This window comes from Molothrus ater, chromosome 6 (genome assembly GCF_012460135.2).
Source record: "Molothrus ater isolate BHLD 08-10-18 breed brown headed cowbird chromosome 6, BPBGC_Mater_1.1, whole genome shotgun sequence".
NCBI lineage: Eukaryota > Metazoa > Chordata > Aves > Passeriformes > Icteridae > Molothrus > Molothrus ater.
In genome coordinates, this window is record NC_050483.2 from 2,462,337 (window position 1) to 2,475,803 (window position 13,467).

At 37.3% G+C, this 13,467-nt stretch overlaps 1 protein-coding gene across 2 annotated transcripts in view; it reads left to right on the top strand.

Annotated features, from left to right (window-relative positions):
* NELL1 (neural EGFL like 1) overlaps positions 1-13,467 on the top strand; it is a 313,642-nt gene that overhangs the window by 145,666 nt on the left and 154,509 nt on the right. For both annotated transcript variants that reach the window (XM_036383625.2, XM_036383624.2), the window contains exon 13: positions 7,170-7,295. In XM_036383625.2, coding sequence (XP_036239518.1) covers positions 7,170-7,295 — 126 coding nt within the window. The remainder of the gene's footprint in view (positions 1-7,169; positions 7,296-13,467) is intronic.

Consider the following 13,467-nt stretch of genomic DNA (forward strand, 5'->3'; position numbering starts at 1 on the left):
TGATGACAAAAAAAGACTATAGATGAAATTCTCTCACTCCAGAGAGTCAGGGAATTGGTCAGATCATTGCAGATTCAGGCTGTGCAAATCAGGTGTCTTTTCTAAAATTTTCATTTTTTCAGCAAAAAGTCATAAGCTCAAGTAAAGAAGCTGATGACTTGTGTATTATTGTAAGCAATAACTAGGATGGAGTAGGGATTGTGTTGTACCTAGGAATTTTAACATCTAAGGCTTCCCTAGGACAGAGTTCAGGAAACAACCACGTTCCTGGGCAGGTTTACTACTGTAGCTGAGAAACAGGTAGCAAAATGTTGTGATCTCTTTTTGAGAATAATCAGTTTCTTCCTTGAGTGTGAATGGTGAAAGTATTTAAGCTTAATATTGTTGAAATAAAGACCAGGAACCTTCCCCTGAATTTTTATTTTTGGGGGAATGCTTTTTTGGGGGCTGGTCTGCACTGGAAAATGTGACTGTTCAAGTGTGATTTGCATGAGAATCTGTGCTTTAAAATACTTATTTGTTTAGTCGTTTAACCTGATAGTTCTACAGTTTCCATCCCTAGAGCAGCAGTTAAATAGACAGAAAGCAGATTTGGAATATTGATCCTCTTGCACTGATCATAAAGTGGGTACATCAGTGTAAAGCACTTTTCTGCTGTGTGCAGAGGAAGAGGCTGCACCCTTTTAATGATGCTCTAAAAGTCAAAATGATAATGCTTCCTGATATTATTATATTGATAGTTATTTTATTGCCTTTGGATTCCCAGGTGATGCTACACCAGCCCTAATTTATGAATGCATTTTTGACTAGTTAGTTACTTAATGACATTAGGCTAATATTTCTCAGCCCTGTTGAAAGGGACATTTTTCTTTGGCTCATCTGCTCCTCTTTTGGGCTCTTTGCCTGCCTCTGAATGGGCAGTAGCTCCATCCCCAAGGCAGAGTTGTGCTGCTGCCCTGCCCTGGAGGAGATGAATTGCCACCATGGAAGCTGGTGAACAGTTGTTGGTAAACAGTTTTAAGGCCAGCCTAAACATTTGCTGCCAGCAATGAGTCTCGTCTCACTCAGGCAGCTGGGGGAGGCTGAGCTGCTGCCAGCTCATGGGGAACTGCTGACTGCTGTGTCTGGTGCTGTATGGCTCCCTGAGGGTTCTGGGGCACAATCTGAGAAACCAGGCCTGTGCTAAAGGTAAAAACCAGGTGTGGGCTATGTTAGAAGCATGAGATGTATGAGAAAGGAGACAGGCAGAGGGAGGATGAAAAGGAAAACTAGAAAGGCAAGTGGAGCTGAAGTCAAGTGAGTTTGACAGTGGAAAGGAGATAAGAGCAGGGGAGGGCAGAATCAGGGAGAATCTGGAGAGCAGGCAGGTATAATGAACAAGGAGCAGTAAGCCAGTGCAGTGGAAATGGCATGTGTTCATTTTAGCAGAAGCACAGGGTGGCTGAAATTTTAGGACCTGTCTCGTGCTCCAATACTGCTGCTCTCTGCTGTTTTGGACACTTCATTGATATGATTCCATCAGCTTGTGAACATACTTTAAGGTTTGACATTACTTAAATAGTAACACTGTTTGATTTCACATTTTTAAGAACCCTGATTATGTACACCAGGGTCTAATACTGTTCAAGTAAATGCATAGTGCTGGCTGGAATAAAAAGAGGGGAGGGGAATCCTCCCCCGCATTAATAAACATGAATTAGACATCAGAGCTTTCTGCAAAGCTGGGTTTTTTTTCCCTGTTTTTGATTTTCTGCCTTTGCTTCCCTACAGAGTTCCCAAAAATTCTAATTTTATTTGGTATAGTCCCCAACTGGAAAGCGAGTAACTGGGAGATAGCTGCAAATGGAAAAATTGATTATGATAAAAACCATAATCTGTTACTGCTCTGGAACACTTCATAGTTTGTTTCATTTTGTTTTGATTTGTATGTTACTGTCTTTCAGCAGTTAAACTGAAAGGAAGCCCCAGACAACAGGTGATGACAATACTGATGTGTAAAGGGATTATTGTTAAGTGCATGGAAGGGGTGGTGTACAATTCCAGAGGCAGAGATTGCTTTGTTTCAGAATTGTTCCCTCATGGTTATTACAGGACTAACAGTTTAAAAACCAATAGTTCCATTTCACCTTGGGCTGAATGGACAGAACTGCCATTGCCATCCATAGCTATTGTGCCTTCTTTACAGCTGAAATTATTTTGGTTTGATGTGACTTATTGGGGAGGACAAACAATAAAGAGATGCTCTAGTTGAGATCTGGTGTCTTGTTGTCATCTTTATCATCACAGATATGTAGTAATGGGATTCTAAATCAAGCATAAAGAGGCTTAAGTGGTTTGGACAGTTAGTAAAGTACATTTGCAGATGAGAAAACCTCTTTCCTTGGTTTCCATGGTTGAACACCATTTGTATTGTCTTCCCCTCCCACCTGGTTTCGTTGGTTGGTATGAGGTGCTGACCTGTCAGGTGCTGAGCAGGCAGCTCCTCTGAGACCCTGTCCTTGTGTTTTACATCCCAGTGTGCTCACAGCACTGCTGAGTGCGCTGGCACAGCCAGTGACAGGTATTTTATTATTGCCTCTGAGCTGACATTCTCTGTTTATTGCAGCAGAGTCATGGAGATGCTAATTAGCTATGGGGTGTGCAAGGAGAGCTCTGCACTGATGGTGAACCCTGCTTCACTGGCTGCTGGGGAGACACTGGAGCCCAGTGGTGTCCCAGTCCCTTCCCAGGCCAGCCCAGACCTCGGTGAAAGCTGGAGCCCAAGTGTCTCTGTTGGTGCAGAGTGTGAGCTGATGTAGGTGGAAGCTGCTGATATGTGTGTGATAATTATGCTGTGCCAAGTCTCATTTTAAAGACCATAAGTATACCTTTTTAAAAGAAAAACAAACTACTTCACCAGCCTGGAGAGAAGCATAAATCATGTATTTTTGTCACCTCCAAAGACCACTAGAAGATGAGCTTTAATATTTCAAATGCGACAAGCAATCCATACACATGAATCACAATTTGAGCTCCATTACAGCTGAGCTGATATATACCACTGTGTGCTTTATGGCTTTTACTCTAACAATATTAAGTAAAAAACCCAAAGCTTTTTGTGATGAATACCTAACCTTTTACAAGTATTTGTAGCATTGTGGTCCAGAGCAACAGATTTAGTGTTGCCCTACAGGCTTTAGTAAGAAAATTCTGCTGCCAGTTTTGACCTCTCAATATTGTTCTCTCTAAAGAAAATGCTTGTATTAGTGAAAGGCTAATACTGCAAAGGTAAAAGAAAATCTGAAATGCTGAAAGGGTTTATGGAAAATGTAACCCCTAAAGATTGCAAAGACAGTTAAATAAATGAACAAAGTTTGAAGAGACAGATCTTTTTTGCTTTTATTTTTACTTCTGCTTTCTTTGTTAGGCTCAGGCTTTTTCTTCCTGGGCTCTGGAACTTCTGCAGTGACCCAGTGCCAGATTTTCTCAATTTTTCTATTTATAGTCAAGTCATCACTTGAAGTCGTTAGTCTCCTTTTGAGATATTCTCTCATGGCAGTATTTTCATGTAGGCAGTGAATTTTCTTTTTATCTCTGGGTATTCTCATATTTTTTGTTGCAGCAACCTGGGCTGTTTTTGCAATGAATCTAAGTTCAAATTCCTTCACCTCTGAGACTTTTAATCCTCTCACTTCCCCTTGGGGGAATAAAGAGAAGTGTAGTGAGGGAGCAGGAGATGAAGGGTAGTGCATAAGGTTAATTTTCAGGTGAATTCTTTGCTGGTTTGACATTCTTGCTTTCTTTGCAGACCTCTTTTCATTCCTTTTCCTTTTATGCTAGAAAATTATTAGATATGCAAGAGCAAAACTCCTCAAAGCTATGCTCCAAAAGCCTATTAAAAATAGTCTGCAAGCAGATCAGTGTGAACACACGTCAACACCTGAGAGTTTCCCAAGTGGCTCATGCACTCAGTGGTGTGATAACAAGACATGTGGGAGGATTTTTCCTGGCTTTTATCTTTCATATACTGATGCTCCTGACTTTTTAAAATTCATTTCATCAAGTGGCACTGCAACTGAAACAACAGAAATGCAAGAACGAGATAGTTTAAGGTGTTTGCAGTGGTATACAAAGTATTTTGCCTCCAGGCCATCATTTCTAATTCATCCCAAGTTGGCAGCAGTCAGAAAGTGCTGCCAGCTGCCAGCTGTTTGCTGGCCAGCACAAAGAGATTTAGCTGGTAGCTCCTGCTGGACAGATGTCTGTAATGTAGAAAGCGTGAGTGTAGCTGGCATGTGTTTCATTTTCAGAGCCTGGAAAATGGGGGTGCATCTCAACTGCAGCTGCCTCAGTTTAGGAAGGTTGAACAAGATACCTGATTTTAGGTAACCAAGAACCCAGCATGTGCAGAATTAAACTTCCCCCCACCCCATTCTGGGGCTGAATGCTGCTGTTTTGGTGCTGCTTCCACAAGCACGGTGTGGAGGGAGAAGGGACACTGTAGATGGGGTGCAGAGGGGTGTGACAGGAGGCTGCACTGTGGGGTGGCCGCTCCACGAGCCAAGGAGGTTCTTCAGCTCTGCTGGCAATTGATACCTTTCCAGAGTGTGAGCAATCAATAACAAAAAGAAAGGAATAGGGGGAAAAATGTCTCTGATTCATCGTTCCTTGTGTTGGACATATGTAACACTAGAATTAATATTTTGAAAACCATGAATTACTTCATGTAAAATCTGCGCTGCTAAGCAGAAAATCTATCCTGCTGAGAAAAAAATAAAGTGTACACAATTCTTCAGTGTAATATCTGGTTTTGTCAAAAAGGAAGGGAGAAGATGTTACAGTTTACAATATGACAGAGCTCTGAGATATTTAAACAGGCACATAAATGACAGGTTTGAGTCACTGTTGTGAAAACAGTTTTGGATTTTGGATTTGCAGCTGCAATAGAGATTGCTTAAGCAGAGACATGAGGTCAAACTTTTGCTGCTCCTTAATAATGTTTTTTTTTTTTTTTGCTTTGACGTGATGCAAACCATAAAATGGGCTTAGGTGACTGGTTCAGTCTCCTTGTGTGACATGTGGAGGTGGCAGAGAGCCCTGGCCAGTACCTCCTGCAGCAGCTGTGTGTGTGTATCCAGGGCATTGCCAGAGCACTTGGGTGAGTCTGGAGAGGTGAAGAACTCACTGTGCAACTGGGCACTGGAATCTGCTCTGGCAGATTGCTTTGCAGGAATTAAAAAAAGAAATAACGTTTCATGAAGAACAGTGGGAAGGAAGACATTGCTATGATACAGGAGTTTTAAGGAATTTTCTTACTGGAATTTATTTATTTAATTATTAAATCTATTATTTATAGATTATCTATATTTATAGATTTATCTATATTATTATCTATATAAGATATATATTATGTTATCTATATAAGATATATATTATATATGATATTATCTATATATTAGATATATAATATTATCAATATATTCATTATACAAATAATATATTAGATATATATCTATAAATATCAGATATATATTAGATACATTATATAATATATATATATTTATATTTATATTTTTATGTATCTTTATTAACAATCTATTATCTATAGATTATCTATATTATTACCGATATATTTATAGATTTATCTCTTATTTATAGATTTTATCTAATCTATTGATTTATTTAATAAATCTATTTAAAGTAATATTTTTACTAAATTTGCCTTGTTTTTCAGTACTAGTATTTCAACAGATTGCCTTTGGCTTTGTAAATGGAATTTATTTTCTGTAATGTCACGTTATTAGATATATATGTCACGTTATTAGATATATATTATATTATCTATATATTAGATATATTATATATATAATAGATATATATATTTATTAGATACATTATATATATAATATGTATTAGATATATATTTTTATTAATAATCTATTATCTATAGATTATTTATATTATTACCAATATATTTATAGATGTATCTCTTATTTATAGATTTTATATAATCTATTTATTTATTTATTAAAACTATTTTAAAGAGAATGTTTTACTGAATTTGCCTTGTTTTTCAGTACTAGCATTGAAACAGATTGCCTTTGGCATTGTAAATGGAATTTATTTTCTGTAATGTCACATTATTATATATATATTATATGTGACATTATTAGATATATATTATAATATCTATATATTATATATTATATATATTATATATTAGATATATATCTATATATTAGATACATTATATATTATATATATTAGATATATATTATTATTAATAATCTATTATCTATAGATTACTCTATATTATTATCTATATATTATAGATTTATCTCTTATTTATAGATTTTATCTAATCTATTTATTTATTTAATAAATCTATTTAAAGGAATATTTTTACTAAATTTGCCTTGTTTTTCAGTACTAGCATTTAAACAGATTGCCTTTGGCGTTGTAAATGGAATTTATTTTCTGTAATATCACGTTATTAGATATATATGTCACGTTATTAGATATATATTGTCTATATATTAGATATATTATATATATAATAGATATATATTTATTAGATACATTATATATAATATGTATTAGATATATATTTTTATTAATAATCTATTATCTATAGATTATCTATATTATTATCTATATATTATAGATTTATCTCTTATTTATAGATTTTATCTAATCTATTTATTTATTTATTAAATCTATTTTAAGGAGAATTTTTTACTGAATTTGCCTTGTTTTTCAGTACTAGCGTTTAAGCAGATTGCCTTTGGCGTTGTAAATGGACTTTATTTTCTGTAATGTCACGATATTAGATATATATTGTATTATCTATATTTTAGATACATTATACATATAATAGATATATATCTATATATATTAGATGCATTATATATACGATATATATTAGATATATAGTATTGTTAATAATCTATTATCTATATTATTATCTATATATTGTAGTTTTATCTATTATTTATAGATTTTATATAATCTATTACTTACTTATTAAATCTATTTTAAGGAGAATTTTTTACTGAATTTGCCTTGTTTTTCAGTACTAGCGTGTAAGCAGATTGCCTTTGGCGTTGTAAATGGACTTTATTTTCTGTGACGTCACGTTACTCATTTCACTGAGTCTGACTGTAGCTTCCCTGGGTGTTTTTGTCCTGCAGACATTGATGAGTGTGCTGCCAAGATGCACTACTGCCACGCCAACACCGTGTGTGTGAACCTGCCGGGCTCCTACCGCTGCGACTGCGTCGCGGGCTACGTGCGCGTGGACGACTTCTCCTGCACAGGTGAGCTTCAGCTGCAGCCCTGGCACTGCCACGCTTGTCCTGTGGGAATCCCCACCTTCTGTCCAGTCCCAAAGGCCACTCAGCATCTGGCCCTTTGCCAGGATGACATTTAGGCACAGGTAGGGTGGGTAAATGTGGTAGGAAGTGCCTTTCCCCTGTGTGGGTGCTTTGGGGTTAGCTTGGGAGGTGGCTGAAGAAGGCCACTGAGGGCTCTTGCCAGCCAAGACACAGTCCCTGTGTGTCCCACATCTGCCTTCTGGGTGAGGTGCAGGGGCTGAGATCATGTAGGTTGTGAGAAGAAATAAGACTGTGGTATTTGAGGTCCCCAGGACGAAGGAGGAATGGAGAATCTGACTCCATGTTCTCAGAAGGCTCATTTTTATTATATGATATTATATTAAAGAATGCTATGCCAAAACTACACTAAAGAAAGAGAAAAGGATACAGACAGAAGGGTTAACAAGAATGAATAATAAAAACTCATGCCTGACTCAGAGAGTCTGACACAGCTGATGGTGATTGGTCATTAAGTCACAACAATTCACATGGAACCAATCAAACAATGACCAGTTGGTAAACAATGTCCAAACACATTCCAAAGCAGCAAAACACAGGAGAAGCAATCAGATAATTATTGCTTTCATGTCTCTCTGAGGCTTCTCAGCTTCCCAGGAGAAGAAATCCTGGTGAAGGGATTTTCCAGAAAATGTGACAGTGACATAAGATTTCATCAGCTGTGGTCTGAAACTGGTCAGTGGATTGAAACATGAGAAGTTACACAGGAGGAGAAGGTTTCTGGACAGACAAACATGCAAAACAAAAATGGAAATATGTAAAGTTCTTAAATCCAGCTATTGTTAGGTGGTTTGGAAATTTTTCTATTGTTCTTAATGCTGAGAATTAAAGTCTCAGGAACTATGACCTGTTGTTTAGAAAAGACAGGAAAGGATAGCATTAGACAATGAATCTAGTTGGTGTTTTTAAAGATATCTACCTGTAAATGAGCTCTAAAAATTCCTAATGGAAAGTAGCTAGGGCCTCATTGCCATTTAGGGGTTTTGAAGAAACTCTTTCTGGGAGTCTCAGAAAAATGTGAGAAGCTGCTGAGCTGCTCATCCCAACTCTATCTATCTGAGTAACATCTTTCAATGACAACGCTCCAGAAAGTCTGATTTTGGGATTATTTTGATGGTACACCTGTCATGCAAAGGAGGAAAATATTAGGTAGGTTTATGGAAATGGATATAAATCAGCTTGACACATGTTTAGAATGGTGTTGGGTGAGCTGTTCTCTGAAGTGGAAAGATGGCACAGGAATATTCAATATCAGAATGATTTTCAGCCTGGAATAACTACATTGTAAAGTGTGTTATCCTTAGGGAAGGTCATAGGAAATGTTGACTTTCATGATGACAGCATGTCTTTTAGCTAATATTATATGCTTTATGAAACTGTAGGAAAGTCCTGCCCACCTCTTGAGAGATGCTGATACTAAACAGCTGTCGGGAAGCTGATTTTTATTTTGCCCAAAGAGTCATTATTTCTGTGTAATCTGTCTCTTTTCACTTTTTCTTGATCTTTTACAATGTGACATGACAGATTCAAACCTTAAATTCTGTGCTGTGTGAGATATCAACCTTCACAGTGATGGGGAGAGTGGTTTTGATAATCTGACTCTTTCTTTTCCATGTATGCTCAAATAATTTCCTAATGTGCCTTTCTTTCCAGCAAGGTACTATCATTAGGCATGCAAAGGGTTGAGCAGGAAAGGTATTTGTGATACACCCAGAAAGTGTGAAATAGCAAGACAAGTTGCTTGACAGTAATGAGGGAACATTCACTAAAAGTGCACGCACACAAAGAATCCAGAGCAGCTAAAAGAACAGATAATGGAATGAGAGAGACAACTATTTCTTGCAGGTTTATTTTCTTGCAAAAAACACTTCATTTTTGACATGGTCGTTAAAAAGCACAGCAAGTGTGTTACATAGATCAGGAGAAACTTGGTTCATTGCCTGTTGTATTTAGAAATAAGTGTTTGTTATAATATTAAATGGAGTTAAGATAAAGCCTGTGCAATAGAAGCACTAATCCTGTCTTTGTATTTTGCTTAAACAGACTTTGCATTATGCTTAAACAGACTTTTAGTAGTAATAGTAATGATTAAAAAAAATCAATTAAAAAAAACCAGGCAGGAAATACTTAAGTAATTTCCCCTTATACTGACAACAAATGTTGAGCAGTCACCATAGACTGTAGCTATTACTCAGGTCTTTAAAATTTTGTTACTCTTTATTCAAACCGAATAGATGAGAAATTTTCTTGTTATTGAACTATGTATTTGAAGACAAATCTGAAAGCCTGAGATGGGTTGGTGTTTTGATTAAAATTGTGTGTGTATGGGGTAAGGCTCTGATGGGTTCAGGATAAAGATGAAGTTTCAGATGTAAGTGCTTGAGGCACATGCATGTATTGCATGTATTTTGTACACTGCTGAGCCCAAAGCAGAATTTTTCTACAGAGCAGGAGGTATCTTGTTTTGGGCAGCCTGAGTCTAGTTCATCAAGGTGTAAAGTTGAGCATTTGAGCAGTTCTGTGTGTTGCTGGGCAGGCATATGCTTGGTGGCTGATCCCCCAGCTCTTGTGGCTTTCAAAAGGTGGAAAGTATGTGGAAGGTGTCAATCTCTGTATGGAAGGTATAAATCAGAAACAATTTCTAAGCTGAATGAAATGTTTCCATTTGATATTGAGGGGATTTTATCTTTATAAAAGGAAATGGAGTGATTGCTGGAATGCTATGTCAATTTGAATTGAGCAAAATAAAATTCATTTGGCTATTGATGAATTTTAAATATGCTGCTTCCAGTATTTTCTTTAAGGCACTGGATCTTAGTGAAATTAAACTAATTTGTACAGACTTGATGTTGCTGAAAGTTTTTTTCCTAAAACAATTTTTGGATAATAGTTTCCAACTGTGAAGTAGAAACTTCTGTGGTTATCAATAAGGAGCTGCTGTGTTGGAAGATGTGCTGACTGCACAGGAAATGCACTCATACAAACAGAGTGACTAAAACATTATTCTGGATGAAGTCTACCATGATATTAAACTCTCACCTATGACTGAAAATCAAGTGCTGACTATTTTGATAAATAATCAGTGTTCAGTCTCATGTAAGGAGAAGACCTGGGATGATGAGACAGATTAGTCAGCCTAGCAATAACTTCAACCTGTGCTCACCAAGAAAGGAACATCAGTGGCTTTCTGCTTACCTGTTCCTAGGGCTTTGTGCACTGAATGTTAATTAACTTGTTGAGTGAAAGATGGTTTTATTAAAAAGAGTTACCCTGGAATAGGAACCTGCTTTTCAGTCTCTTCCTGTGGCACTGACAGATTGTTTATCTGTTCTCTAGTAAATCACAGTCTTGTCCATTCTGAAACTGGCAGGAAGATTTGCTGCTCCAGATGTTCTCATTTGCTGGAATCTACTGATTTAAAGCATTTGATTGATTCTCACATGTATTGGCCCTGGTTGCTTGTTGAAAAATAAATTCTCTTGGGTTGATTTCCTATAACATAGCAGTTTGGGAGTTTGCTTCAGAAGTGCATTATTTCATTTTATGCTTTTAAAGCCTTACAAATTACACAATAAGAATATAATACTTTTATTTTTGATGGGCTTCATCTGTTCTCTGGTATCATGTTAAAAATTCATGCATATGATTTTCTGTTTGAAACTAGAATACATAGTTCCTAAATCTCACTGCCATTCAATCAAGTATGCTAATGCTTTTTCATCTTAATAAGCTATAAATTACCTGGAATGACCACATATATCATGCTGCTAGGAAGGGAAAACAGTGTGGGTAGGTTTCATCTCTCTTTGCATAAGGTTGGCATTTTCTATGAAGACAATGATCACAAAAAAGATTCCTGGCCTTTAACAGCTATGATAGCCATTTAAAACATAATGGCTAATTTTGCAGTTTTCTTCTTGTGTCTGCATGGAACACCAAAAACTGTCTCAAATCCTGCAGTCATTCAAAGAATAAGTTTCATTTTATTTGATCACTACTGGGCTTGAACACTGTATTTTGTTTGACTTGGGGTTTTCTTGTATGCTTGTGTTTGTTTTTTGTTTGTTTGTTTTTTAAAGAATTTACTATGAATATTCACTGATTATGTCATAAAGCTTAAAGAACTTTTCAAATGAGAGTGCCAGGAGATTTTTCATTCTCTATTTCCATGTGTTACTCACAGCCATTCTTCTAACTGAAGAAGCCTCCTTTGGACTTGGGAATGTCTCAGCCCATTTTGTCCAAGTTTTATCTTTTCAAGAAGTAGAAATAGAACTTTCATGGAAAGTTATCTGGCCATCCAACATGTCAGGAGTACCCCTTCTGTCAAAATGGGGTGAGACCTGTGCAAGCATCCTCCTCTTCATGCACCAAAGCTATGCTGGCAAGATGTTTTTCTCTGTGAAAATGATCCACCTCCACATTTTACTGGTCTGCATGGTGTTTCAATAGTGGACTGTGCTTTTACCCTCTTTCAGTCCTCATTTGCTGTGATGACGTTCCCAGAATTTCTTTGACCTTTGGTTTCTCGAAGCAATGAGTCACTAAAATATTTGTGTGTTACTTGCAAAAAATAAGTCTTTATCTACCAGAGAAAGAGGAAGTATTTTCAAAACACATAGTTCGGTATTCTAATTCTGTGAAAAAATAGATGTTACATAGAAATATAATATTTAGAAATCTTAGAATATAAATCTTAGTCTTGAGTTTATATTCTAATTTGATTTACAGTATGGGTAGAGAAGAGCAGGTAAGAAAAGCTAATGATTTTGACTGGTTAAACTGTAACATCCATCCTGTGTGATTTCTGGGCCCATATTCAGTTTTGAATGTACTGAACTTCTCAGAACAAGCCCTTCTCCATCACGTTATTAGAAAAGTTGTGCTTAAAGCATAGAGGAATGTAAGAGCTCTGAGAAATCTCATTTTCAAGAGAAAAAAACAGAACCTCTCCTGCTCTTCCCTTCTTCCCCTCCCCTGTCTGTGAAAGGCAGCTCAACTGCAGAAGGTCCCTGCTATGGTTAGAACAAATGCTCAAATTGTTTGCTATTACTAAAATTGATGCCTTAGTATTTTTGTTGCTGGGCTTTACCTGTCAGGTTCAAGGTGGTGCAGTTGACCCCATAATGATGCTAATAATGCAGCAAGTTTGGCTAGAGTGAAGTGGCAATCTCAAAGGGCAGGTTAGTGGCCTCACATCCAGAATCAGTGTGTGTGTGTTTGTAAAAGACCTGAATGAAAGCCTTTAGGCAGGCAATTGATAATATGGTCACTCTTTGAAAGATAGTGCTGTTTTCTGGAATCTAATCTAGTGACCTTTTCCACTATTTCTTCTTTGTGAACTGAATTAGCATTCCAGAAAGCAACCCTGTTATTTTTGGTGTGGCACTTGCACTTTCAAAGTGCTGCACAGGGTCTCGGGTGTTCAGGGAGGTCAGTAAACAAATGTTACAGCTGCTCCTGTGATGGGCTGGGGCTGGTGAATTGAGAGGTTTGTCTGAAAACAGCACTCTGGGGCAGCAGGCACTGCAGGCAGGTCTGTGGTGGAATAGTTTTCAGGTTTGTTTTGTGCTAGAGCTCTCTTTAGATCTCGCTGTTCTAAAGGATACCATTAGGATCTGGCTGTAGTGGGGTGACCCTGTCTGCATTCCTGGTACCCACCAAAGCCTCTCTGTCTTTTCCCTGTGCAGCTGGGTAGGGGAGAGAAAATATAGCAGAGATAAAGTTAGTTTCAGATGAAGACCAGGAGAGATTACTCAATGTCTTGGTTTGAACGGACAGGTGTCTGCTAAGGAAGGCAGGAACTTCCCTTGAAATGAAGAATGTAAACCCCCTCCCTCTGAATTGTTATAATTTTGAAATTAAGACACTCTCAGGCAAAGATCTGGCAGTAGGAATGACACTTTTTTATCAGGGAAAAATAAAAATAAAATAAAAATGCAGTAATACAAAACAACACTGACAGAGTCAGAATGACCTGACCCCCTGTGGGTGAGGGTGTTGGCAGCAGTCCCATTCCATGGTGGCTGCAGCCCTCCAGGAGTGACAAATGTGGTTCTGGTGAAGCAGTGATCTTGTAGAAGGGTGGAGTTTTCTT